A 12,642-nucleotide genomic window follows, 5' to 3' on the forward strand; every position below is an offset into this window, starting at 1 on the left:
AATGTTGTGAATTATGTTGCATACAAGCTCAAATCATGAATAATACAAAAAACAAAATAAACTATTTAGGTACTTGTCACTTCAGTTTTTTAACAAGTATGTTTTCCCCTTTGTGAAATGTCAGTAAATGTTACTGGTATTGAGTGCCAGTTGTTGTCTACATGTTGTATGTTTGCAGTAAAGCCTAAAAGAAAGCCTAATAGTTTTTTTTTCTTTTTTTTTCTGAATATCACAATATTAAAATAAATTCCAACATAAGCATGGATTGATTTGAGAACATTATTGTTTAATGTTAGTAATCTTGAACCACGTTTGCAAGCATTTGACTTTTGCTCAAGTGTGACGCTAATCTCCAAAGTATGTCCCAAAATAGATGCAGTGCAAAGCATATTCTTAAAAACTTATTGTTTTTTTTCCCTTAACAATAATTTATAAAATATAAATTAAATTATGATTCAATGGAGACTGAATTTGATCATTTTAAAGTGAGAAGTGTCTCTTCTTAACCATGTAGATAAACATGTTCAAAGCCAAGAAGAGAAATTCCTTTTTGGGGAAGCTCGCAAGTGGCGCTGGTATATGGTTGCAGGCAGCACATGGACACATCTCATATTGCTTCTATAAAACTGAATGTAAGGCCCTTTCCACAAAGTTCAAGTGGTATTACAACCTACCTTAAAAGGAGCAGAAGAACATTTGCCAACCAAGCTGAGAGAAGATCTATAATAAGTAAGTACCACTCAAATATCAAAGATCTTTATCCTCGTGCTGCATTTGAAGGCTGTTGTTGCTGTTATGGAAACTTAGTGTCCCTTGAAAACTATACGACTTTGGTTTAAAACACCACTGTCAAAGTCTGAAAGATTACCAAACAACTGTTCGAGTGCCTTTTAGAGGGATAACAACAAATACATATTAGGCTGATGTATATAATTTTTTTATTATTATTTTTGTAAGACTTTGCAACAGGTGATTTAAACAAAGTATTCAGTACACATGCTATTTAGTGTTCAATCTTTATAGCATTTAAAAGTCATTTAACTACAACTTTTATTTGCAATTTTATAACTTTTAATTTTTAATTAATTTCACTTTATTGTACAGAAGGAATAACCATAGTATAATGATGAATCTTGGATAATAGTTTAGAATATTATTTGTAATTTTTAATAAGAGTAACTGCCTGCTACTGCCATATTGTGTTTTAGATGAAGACCAGAGCATATATTTTACTCATATTTATTTATTTTACTTGATTGAACATCTTTATCATTATCTTGATCTCAAAGCAGTATGACATGTCAAGGTTTGTTGAAGAACAGTTTTTGTAGTTAAAATGCTATTGTAGATTTGCATTTGAAGTAAAAATGTATCAGAACTACACTTTGAAGTGCACCTATACCATTTCTAAAAAGTCATATAATACAGAATTCATATTGCACTCTATTATATTCACTGACGCTTAAAAAAAGAGATTAAATAAGTATTGTGCAGCAGCCAGTGCAATATGATGCATTTTTATGTAGATTTTAGTGTTAGTATAGTATAAGACACAAAATATAACACTTGACAATGATGCACTAAGCTAATTTCAGTAAAAAAAAAAAAAGTCCCTTGAGCTGTCAGAAAAGCTAAATTAATGGCCAAAACAAAAAAAAAGAATATTGCTTGCTGGTATTTTTGATTGATGCAAGTAGTAAATTCACATGGTGAACAACTGCTCACATCACAGATGGTCACATTCTCAACTGGTGCAAATAGTAATGACTTTATTAATGCCATTATCATGATGGTTTAGAAAACCAGTCACTATAAGGAGCACAAGCCAGTGTATCTCTTGTGCCAGTCCCAACCTGGGTAAATAGTGAGGGATTGTGTCAGGAGGGACATCCAGCATTAACACTTTTGCCTAAACAAACATGCGAGTTCATCCAAGAGATATAAAACTGGATCGGTCGAGGCCCAGATCATGATAGTTTTGAAAGACATCTGTTATTACTGTTTTCACTCAAGTCTTTATTTTCATTTTTATTTTAATTTGTTAATGTCAGTGCCAGGGGTAGTGGTGGTGCAGAGGTTAGAGAAGGTGGACCTGTGATCAGAAGGCCACTGGCTAAACTCCCCAGACCAACAACATTTTTAGAAAATCTGGGTGGAAAAGATGAAACACACCTGCCTCCACCCTCATTTGCCCCACTCGGGGCCCTTGAGCAAGGCCCTTAATCCCCATCATCTGCTCCCCTGGGCACCCTAGATGGCAGCTCTCTGCTCCACACAGAGGAATAACTCAGTGGTCTGTGGTTGCGTCAGGAAGGGCATCCATCATAAAAACAATCGCCAAATCTTCGTGCGAGTTAGTTCAATGTGGTGACCCCTGAAGAAGGGAACAACCAAAAGGAAAAAAAAATGTCAGTGCCAAAGTTAGCAACACAGTATACCTATACACTCTGAGAATTAAGGGTAATTTGCTTTGATGAAAATAATATATAAATATCAATGTGACTAATTTAAGAAAGAGACATTTTATGTACGAAGATTGAGAATTAAAAGCATTTTAGGTGAGAAAGCAACTAAAGAAAGAAAAATAGAAAGATGGATGGATGGATGCATGCATGCATACATGCATCCATCCATTCTTCCTTCCTTTCTTTTTAATTTCATTTTTGTTTTTTGAAGGAAAGCAGCTAAATCATACAAACTGGGTCTGGTTTTATAGAATACTAAGAAAAATTGGAGAGTTTACAAGAAAGAAAAAAGCAAAAGGATCAAGACTAGCTGGAACACACAGGCCTAAATGTTTAATTTATAGTTTGACAAAACAGCTAAAAATCACAGACGTTTTGTAGAACTCGTAATGATTTTTAAAAGTAGGTTTTTAGTAAAAAAAAAAAAAAAAAACTTCCCAAATTAAATGTTAATCAAAAGTCTTGGGACATTTTTTTATAAAACTTTTATGAGGTTGAACTGCAATAAAATACAGTTTGACTTCTCATTTTACAAAAAAGTTCAGGTCTCTGTTATCCAATTAAGGTCTGCCTAAAAAAATGTGTTTTTTTTTTTTTGTTTGTTTGTTTTTTTACTTACTCTTTTGTAATCTACACTCAAAACCAGTTAGTGGCGCTGTTATCTACGATCACGTTACAGTGTGCGCCAGTGGCAGACATCAGTATGCTGCGCATGCGTGTTTTCTGAGGCATACGTGTTACGTCACCGGAAGTCTCAGATTTTCACGTTCAGTTTTTAAACTAGCTTAGCGTTTCGAAAGTTAGCATTGTTTTTAACTGGAAACGTATTTTCTTTAAGAAGGAATGCCTTCACAAAACGGGAAAGCGGATGTTATCTTTGTAAGTGACACAATAACGTTTATCGTTTAGTGTTTTCGAAAAGAAGCCTTAACTTATATCATGTTAGCCTGGTTGAGTGTTCGTCAACTTGAAAGCTCGTGTAGTAGATGTAGTCAAACAATCAGTCTTCCATGAATGCTTGAACTGTGGTTCTGGAGTAATCATTTAGTTAAACATTTTAGCTTTCTAAGAATATATACGAAATACAACATTTTAGTTCAGTAATGCGCTCCCGACGTGCTAATGTTAGCTGTTACAAACGCCACTGCATCGAAAATATTTAGCTAATTTTATCCTGATTCTTGCTCAATAAAACAGGTGGGTAAATCTAACAAGGTTGAGTCAGGTCCTCTGGACGGATTCTTTGTTGAAACGTTTCGTGTTTTATCCAAAATCCTTCTTCAGTTTGAGGAGCTACAACAAACTCTGTCATAAACTGCACCTTCTCATAGTGAGTTTGCTGGTGACAGCCAAAACTAGTTGTTCACATGGAGGACCAACAGCCGATATTGTTAGTGCCCTGATGGCCACTTGCTATTCCCAGAGGACTGAGTGATACTTGCAATAGCTCCTCAGAATGACAAAGTCATTTGGATAAAAGACAAAACTTTCAACAAAGAAGAATCCGTCCAGAGGACCTGTTAGATTTAACTAATCCTGTTATTTTCTATGGCTTCCCTTAGGAAGATGATGATCTTCCTTATGAAGAGGAGATTATCAGGAATCCATACTCTGTCAAGTGTTGGATGCGCTACATTGAATTTAAACAGAATGGACCCAAATCAACTCTCAACATGATATATGAGAGAGCTCTGAGGGAACTGCCTGGAAGGTAAGAGACACAATAACAGCATAAACATTGACTGAACTGTAAGGTTGATGACTTAGATTACAGGCAGAAGTGTTGTAATATCACCAGTACATCATGATCAGTCAACAATATTTTGAGAGTGCAGATAAGCTGGAATTTAAAGTCAAGTCATATTTATTTATTTATAAAGAATACAATACTACATTTTGTTATAGATGGCATTGTTCAGATTCCTTGTTCTCTTTCAGTCCCTCTCTAATTAATTGCCAACAATGTCTGATCTGATTACAGCTATAAGTTGTGGTACAATTATCTGAGAGAGAGAAGGAAGCAAGTTAAAGGAAAATGTATAACCGAACCAGTCTATGAGGAGGTCAATAATTGCCACGAAAGGTCTCTGGTGTTCATGCACAAGGTAATGTTGACTTATTGTTCAATAATTTTATCATAAAGCAAAAAGGAAAATTACAGAAAATATTTTTATGGCCATTCAGAGTCATATTTAAAACTAACCAAACATTCTTTCCTCAAAACTAGATGCCTAGGATATGGATTGATTACTGCCAGTTCCTTGTTACTCAGTGTAAGATCACAAGAAGTCGGCGAACATTTGATCGTGCACTGAGAGCTCTACCAGTAACTCAGCATCCACGAATCTGGCCTTTGTATCTTCGCTTTGTCCGCAACTTGCCCCTACCTGAGACAGCAATTCGGGTCTATCGGCGATACCTTAAGGTGAGAGCATTGGTGAGAGCATTGACCAAAATCCAGTTCTATACAGCAGCTATCATTAGGAATGCTCTAAAATATTTAAACATTATACATTGCATTCATACTTTTTAGAAAGTTACTGTGTGGCATTTTCCTCCTTATGCGTTTCAGAACTAAGTTTTTCATGAACGTGACATTGTTTTCATATTTTTTTAGTTTTGTTTTGAGTGTGTATCACCTTTTTTTTCTAGAGGTCTTCACAATATAATGTTATGCTCTGTTGCTGATTTAGAAAGACATAGAAGCAAATCACATTTGTTTTTGGTACAGAAAACTTCAATGTTGAAACAAAAAAATAGATTGCTGGCTATATTTACGACTTAAAATATGAAATGAAAATTTCATGACATCAGTCAAAATGTATTGTCTCCTCTTTATACCTTGTAGCTTTCTCCAGAAAATGCAGAAGAATACATTGAATACTTGCGGTCAATTGGCCGTTTGGATGAGGCAGCTTTGCGACTAGCAGCTATTGTCAACGATGAAAGCTTTGTGTCCAAAGAGGGCAAGTCTAATTATCAAGTAAGATTTTAGTGTAATTTCAAGTACTTCTTAGTATTACTGTAATGCATCCATTTTAAACACGTTTTTATTTTCCTTTTTTTTAGCTGTGGCATGAGCTATGTGACCTGATTTCTCAAAATCCAGATAAAGTGACCTCTCTAAATGTTGGAGCCATCATACGAGGAGGCCTTACACGCTTCACAGACCAACTTGGAAAACTTTGGTGCTCTTTAGCTGACTATTACATCAGAAGTGGCCACTTTGAGAAAGTGTGTTTCCTCTGAATAACTTTTTTGAAAAGCTAAAATGCTGTCAAAATACACTTTATTTTTTGTTAGTTTTTTTATTAAATTTTTTTTATGGCTCATACAAATTATGCATAATAAAAATTGTGTGTGGTGAGGGGTGTATTGGAAACTCAGTTTTGTTAACATTATGTTAGAAAACAAATATATACAAATAACTTAATTACAAGCATTAAAAAAATGTATTTTGACAGCTAATGTGGCTTCAAATCACCTATTTTAAAATTATGTTGTTTGAATCTAAATGTAAATGTGCTAGTTTATTAAACTGGAGCTTTTCCTGGTCTCTATTTTCAGGCACGAGATGTGTATGAGGAAGCCATCCTTACGGTGGTAACTGTAAGGGATTTCACACAAGTGTTTGATAGTTATGCTCAGTTTGAAGAGAGCATGATTGCTGCAAAAATGGAAACCACTGCTGAGATGGGACAAGAGGAGGAAGGTTTGTGCATTTATAAAACAGTAATAATATATCTTCCTTCCACAAATTTACTCGTGCCTTACTTTTTGCTTCTGTTTAACTAGATGACATAGATTTGGAGCTTAGACTGGCACGCTTTGAGCAGCTGATTACTCGTCGTCCTCTGTTGCTGAACAGTGTACTACTGAGGCAAAACCCCCATAATGTTCATGAGTGGCACAAACGCGTAAAACTGTACGAAGGAACTCCACGGCATGTATGTTTTATGGCCACATTTCAATAATACATGTTTAACACTGAATTTTCAAGTGCATTACCAATAAGCCAGTGCATAACATATTCTGCAGATCATCAACACATACACTGAAGCAGTGCAGACCATAGATCCAATGAAGGCCACTGGAAAGCCACATTCTCTCTGGGTTTCTTTTGCTAAATTCTATGAAGAAAATGATCAGCTGGATGATGTAAGTCGCATAAGTCTTTCCTTGGGTATGAACTCTTTGAACTTTGGGTCAGATTTGTATTTCTATTCTTTGATGCGTTCTGTATTTCCCGAATTTTACTCAGGCTCGGACAATCTTTGAGAAGGCTACAAAAGTGAACTACAAGCAAGTGGATGACCTTGCTGCAGTGTGGTGTGAATATGGAGAAATGGAGCTTCGCCATGAGAACTATGATCAGGCATTGCGCATACTGAGGGTAATGCACATATTAAATACATTAAGGTTATTATTACCTCCGCCAAGGAGGTTAGGTTTTTGGTAGCGTTGGTTTGTCTGTCTGTTTGCCTGTCAGTGCACAAGATGTTAATACGTGAGTGGCCCTTAAGAGTCTTGGTGGGGGTGTGCGCTCTTGGAGTGCTTCTAGTTATAAATGTCTTATTTGTATGTCATTGATTCCTATTCATAAATATTTTATACTTCTGTTTAGAATAAGTCTGTATTAGCCCCAAGTAAAGAAAATGTAAAACAACAGGCATTAAAAATAGTGAAATATTATCTTGGAGCCGTTTTTGGAAAGCAAAGTCTTGAAGATAAAAAGTGGTACAGCAGCATATTTGTTGACTGTGTTTCTGTTATAGTTACATTTTATAGTCTAGTCACAGTTTATTAGAGCGGTTTACCACAGAAATCACTGCACAGCATTAAAATGCAAGTTTAAACAGGATCAATACTCAGTTCAATTTAAAAATACCTTCTCAGTGCTACATGGCACAATGCATGAAACTCCTTTGTCAAGTTGTTAAGATTTATTTAAACATTCCTGTTCGTCCCTCACTTTTAGCTCTTTTGACAGCGTTTTGTCCCTCCTTTCTAAATCAGTTTTGTGAATTCAAATCCTCTTTAAACTTATTTTGGTTGAGTCATAGACAGAAAGACCAGAGGAAATGCATCATTAAGGCGCACAGTGTACACAAAGCTATAGGGATATCTAGTGGCAGCATTTAGAAATTGCAACCATACTAACATTTTATTTTATTTTTTGCTTTTGTGAAACCACTTTCAAAGCATATCTTAACAAATATTAACTGGTAAAAAAAACTGTTGTTGAAGATATTGTTTGTTCGTAGCTTTATTGAAAACAGTTTTACACAAATATTTGTGTTCAAATCAAGTGCATAGAAATTGTATAATTTAAAGAGACTTACACATTAGTATATTCACAAAAAAGTGAAAGCGTAATTGTTCAGAGATGGTTAAACCACTCCAAAAAATGAATAAAAACAGAGTAAAATTTCTTATAAATCTTTTTGTGACATTACTTCTTATAGTGGATACAGGTGTAAGTTTGTCTATATTTTGATTTATAATAGAAAGCTACAGCCATCCCATCCAAGAAAGCTGAGTACTTTGATTCATCTGAGCCAGTCCAAAACAGGGTATACAAGTCCTTGAAGGTCTGGTCTATGCTGGCTGACTTGGAGGAAAGTCTTGGCACTTTCCAGGTATGTTCATTATGTTTTTCAGCTGCTTGTGAAAATAAGAAAAGTTGTCCAGTGTGTGTAAATGTGATGCAATTAAACAGACGCGCAAATCCGTGATTTTTGAGAGTAAGTCTTTCTCTATGTTCTTCTTTTTTAATGTATAATTCAGTCTACAAAAGCAGTTTACGACCGTATTATTGATCTACGCATTGCCACTCCACAAATCATCATCAACTATGCCATGTTCCTTGAAGAACACAACTACTTTGAGGAAAGCTTTAAGGTAAACTATTCATTTACAAAATTCAATTAAAAGTATAGCAGTAAAAAAAAACTTCATTGCTTGCTTGTGTATACTTGTACATTTTTGTTTCAATTCCTTTTTTAAGATAAATGAACAAGGGATCACTCTTAGGTGACATCGTGTTTGTGAAATTGTTGTCTTTTTATTTTTAAGGCTTATGAGCGAGGGATCGCTCTCTTCAAGTGGCCAAATGTTTATGACATTTGGAACACCTACCTGACCAAGTTCATTGATCGCTATGGGGGCAAGAAGTTGGAGAGAGCTCGGGATTTATTTGAACAAGCCCTCGATGGCTGCCCTGCTAAGTTTGCAAAGAGTAAATATTTTTAATAGAGTTACACTAAGATGTTTTGTGGTGTTATTTTCTCCCTACCTGTAAAATCTGCTGAAACACTGTTTTATCACTTTAGCCATTTATCTGTTGTATGCCAAACTGGAAGAGGAGTACGGATTAGCGCGGCATGCCATGGCTGTCTATGAAAGAGCAACACAGGCTGTGGAAACTGATGAGAGACACCATATGTTTAATATCTACATCAAGAGAGCAGCTGAAATTTATGGAGTTACATATACCAGAGCAATTTATCAGAAGGCTATTGAGGTAGAGTACATGTTTCTTTTTATTTACAAAAAATTCTTGTTTTATTAGTCTGCAAATTCTTGCTCATCACATTTAGTTTGTGATAAAGCTGTATATTCACAAAATAAAAAATTGTTTACTTCTCTTTACCTTTGTTGCTGAAAACTGGTTACTGGCCTAACCATTGTTGTGGTAGACTTTATGAAATATTTGGGGCTACATAAATATAATAGTATCCTACGTTACCATGTAAACCATTACAGTGATAATCTGGCAACAAAGTCTTAAAAAAAATGTATATTTAAAACCAAGTTAAATTATTTGTACGTCACAATATTGTTTCTTGTTTGCACTAGCACGTTGTCAGTGGTTATATTTTATATTAGCAATGTTCACTATCTATTTTTTGTTTGTTTTGCCCTATAAAAACATTAAAGCAATTTAATGTTTTCTTCATTAATAAAGCTACAGCAATCTGTTTAATCCGCCTTTTAAATGTTAAATTTCTTTGGTTATCTTCGTTTTCTGAAATGCCTAAATTGTTCAAATAATTACTTGTATCCAGGTCCTTCCTGATGAGCATGCAAGGGAGATGTGCCTGCGATTTGCAGACATGGAGAGTAAACTTGGTGAGATTGACAGGGCCAGAGCGATCTACTCCTACTGCTCTCAGATCTGTGACCCAAGGGTGAGAGACCTCTCCTCTTTGCTTCAACAGAACACTTTCAATTAAAACATTTTGGCTCGTTTTCTAATGCTTTGTGTTATATTTGTGAACTCAATCTTTTAGGTGACAGCTCATTTCTGGCAAACCTGGAAAGAATTTGAGATCCGCCATGGAAATGAGGACACCATTAGAGAGATGTTAAGGATCAAGCGCAGTGTTCAGGCTACCTACAACACCCAGGTCAATTTTATGTCCTCTCAAATGCTGAAAGCTACAACAAGCTCCACAGGCACTGGTAAGAAAACGGGCTGTATTAAAAGAAAGGTCCATCCCATATTGTAAATGAAACATTTTCATCAATCTATAGTCCCATTGAACTTCTTGATTGTTTCTGGCTTTTTTTTTTTGTTGTTGTTTTTTTTTGTTTTTTTTTACAAAAATCATTATTTTTAACAAATGTTGCTGTATTTGTTTATTCATTTTATATGACATCAGTGTCAGATCTTGCTCCTGGCCAGATGGGAATTGATGATATGAAGATGTTGGAGCAGAAAGCACAGCAGCTTGCTGCGGAGGCTGAACAAGACAAACCCAAACCTAAAGAAAAGATTCTGTTTGTCAGGTTTGTTGGTCTTGAAAATTTGTTAAAATGTTCACGAGTGGGTTTCCCCTTTAATACATTTGGACTTCATCCTAAGGAAACTCATATTTTTGATCTACTTACACAGGAGTGACACTTCTCGCAGTGAGTTGGCTGAGCTTTCCAAACAGGCCAATCCCGATGAAATAAACCTAGATGAGGATGAAGATGATGATGAACAAGGACCAGAGGGTGAGTTTGTGGCAAAGTATATGTGGAGCAAAAGTGCTTTGAACATTTCTGTAGTCATGAAAATGCATTTGTTTTGTGTTCTTGATCTTTACAGAGGTGCAGCTTGAGCAGAAGAGTGTCCCCACAGCTGTCTTTGGAGGGCTCACAGATGACTGAAAGAGATTTTATGTGAATTAGCAGAGACTCAGACTTTTTTTTTATTACTTCAGTAGATAAAAATGTTTAGTTGTATCATTTTGGCAAAAAAATAAAATAACCCAAAAACAAATTGAACAACAAAAACACATGAAAGCATTTTTACCAATGGACTTTTGTATTCCAGCTATTAGATATGTTTTGGCCACATGGTGTCAGTCAATCTCAACTAATAGGGTGATGATATTTTAGCTAGTGAGCAGTTTTGTTTCTTGGAATATTAATGTACAGCTGCATGTTTACTGCGACTGAGGCCTGATATTTGACTTTTGGGACATTTTATAAAACAAATAAATGTAACAGTGCTTTAATACCTCTTAGAAATGTCAGAATCTTTCTTTCACTGAAGGTTCTGTCCTAGAAAATATAGGGGAGGGTGTAGTTTTTTCAGCTTGGAGGTACAGTATTTGAAATTTGAGTTGACAATATAGGCTTTGCTCTTGTCAATTAGTTGATTATCACAAGATGCTTTTAAAATTACGACTTGCTAATCTATAGAATATAACTTTTATAATGATAAAATTTACCTTTAGTTGTTTGCAAGTGCACTTAAACCATTCAGGATTGTATAAGATTTTGAACAATCGAGTAAATGCTGATATGGAGGAGAGCTTACAGAAGTTTTTCCTTACAAGTGCATTATTGCTCACCTCTCATTTATAAGGCTGTTAGTAGTACTGCAGTAATAATAAAATGTGATTCTGAGTCAAACATTCAAATCTGAAATACATCTATTTGATAGTTTTTAAACACTTTCCAATAAAAGTATTTAAGGCATTTGGTCATATTTGTTGTTATATTCACCTCATTGTACGACAAACTGAATCTCAAAATGAATTGACTAGGATTCGTCGTGTTTTCATAATTGGATTAAAATAGCTAAGAGTTAATCCTTTTACAAAGTTACAAATAGTGGACTGCATATAGAAATTTTGCATTTTAAGCATCTTGTGATGTGGAACTCCTGAGCTTTCTATTTTTCAAAGTTGGGTGTTCAGGAGTAATTTTAAAACCAAATGGAAATTCACTCTGTCATTGTAGTTTAAAACGAGTAGTGTTATATTTTTGTTTTTTACAACATGCCATAATTCTGAATTATTTAATTATAGCTTGTTTTTTAATAGTTTTTTTTTTTTTGTTCTGCAATATTTTGAGCAAGTGTTTAAAAATACTACCATCTTGGTGCATTATCACATGCTTTGCGCCTACTAATTTGAATGTTAATAAATATGAACTTAAGTAGAGGCCAAAATTATTTATTTTACAGGCCAATATTGCTGAACATAAAGGGGTAAATTAATACTAGAACATTGTACTAGTTTAATTAGCTTTTCAAAGTCAGTTTTTCTGCAACCAATACTGAAGACTGCAAAAACATGTTTTGAGTTAAATTTGTCATTCTATATCAACAACTGGCCATTCAAAACTGGGATCAGACCAATAAAAAATTATTAAAGTACTCTTAAGCTCCAACAAAAGTAAAAAATGCCGTGTATTCAATTTGCGGGAGTGTTTTTGTGCTAACATTTCTTTTGTGATCATTGTATCTATCGCATTATAGTCAATAAAATAATGGATTTTACAGTAATTGATGGGGAAACAGTATTTCTACTCGCTCAGCTGTTTTGACGTAGCCAGTTAAAAGATGACACCCTTGCGTTCATCCATATACGAGATGCACCTGTAGAGAAACTCACACCACACCTCTACCTGCTGTCTGCGTTCACAGGACGGTCCCGCCCCCACTGCTCAGGCTCGATTTTGATTGGACGATGGAATGAAAGAGCGACGCCTGTGTGGAGGGTTTGGCCGTCACTCATCGATTAGACCAAAGCGGAGCTGTGTACAGTGAACTGACAACACAGCAATGCGGACGAACAGAGAGACTAGCAAGTGGGAATACTCCAGTTTTCTACATTGACCTGGCGGACTGCGGCTTCATTTCGCTGGAAATTATAATTGAGTGGATTTTTAAAAATCT

The 12,642-nt window shown here is 35.2% G+C and overlaps 1 protein-coding gene across 1 annotated transcript; it reads left to right on the plus strand.

Annotated features, from left to right (window-relative positions):
- Nucleotides 1-3,196: 3,196 nt before the first annotated feature.
- xab2 (XPA binding protein 2) lies at nucleotides 3,197-10,697 on the plus strand. Its single transcript, XM_037689056.1, has 19 exons — nucleotides 3,197-3,344; nucleotides 4,028-4,176; nucleotides 4,447-4,570; nucleotides 4,693-4,890; nucleotides 5,314-5,448; nucleotides 5,535-5,699; nucleotides 6,033-6,177; nucleotides 6,261-6,412; nucleotides 6,504-6,623; nucleotides 6,727-6,858; nucleotides 7,973-8,104; nucleotides 8,253-8,366; nucleotides 8,541-8,703; nucleotides 8,798-8,988; nucleotides 9,533-9,655; nucleotides 9,758-9,929; nucleotides 10,130-10,256; nucleotides 10,363-10,466; nucleotides 10,561-10,697. The coding sequence occupies exons 1-19, from the start codon at nucleotides 3,309-3,311 to the stop codon at nucleotides 10,620-10,622; spliced, it is 2,544 nt and encodes an 847-aa protein (XP_037544984.1). The 5' UTR covers nucleotides 3,197-3,308; the 3' UTR covers nucleotides 10,623-10,697.
- Nucleotides 10,698-12,642: the final 1,945 nt, after the last annotated feature.

This window comes from Nematolebias whitei, chromosome 15 (assembly GCF_014905685.2).
Source record: "Nematolebias whitei isolate Nwh7 chromosome 15, NemWhi1, whole genome shotgun sequence".
Taxonomy (NCBI): Eukaryota; Metazoa; Chordata; class Actinopteri; order Cyprinodontiformes; family Rivulidae; genus Nematolebias; species Nematolebias whitei.

Bases quoted from the DNA above. Each gene is read 5' to 3' on its own strand.
- xab2 (XM_037689056.1), top strand. From the start codon at position 3,309: ATGCCTTCACAAAACGGGAAAGCGGATGTTATCTTT. The intron at 9,656-9,757 runs GTGAGAGACCTC...TCAATCTTTTAG, and splicing joins CTCAGATCTGTGACCCAAGG to GTGACAGCTCATTTCTGGCA. The intron at 10,467-10,560 runs GTGAGTTTGTGG...TGATCTTTACAG, and splicing joins TGATGAACAAGGACCAGAGG to AGGTGCAGCTTGAGCAGAAG.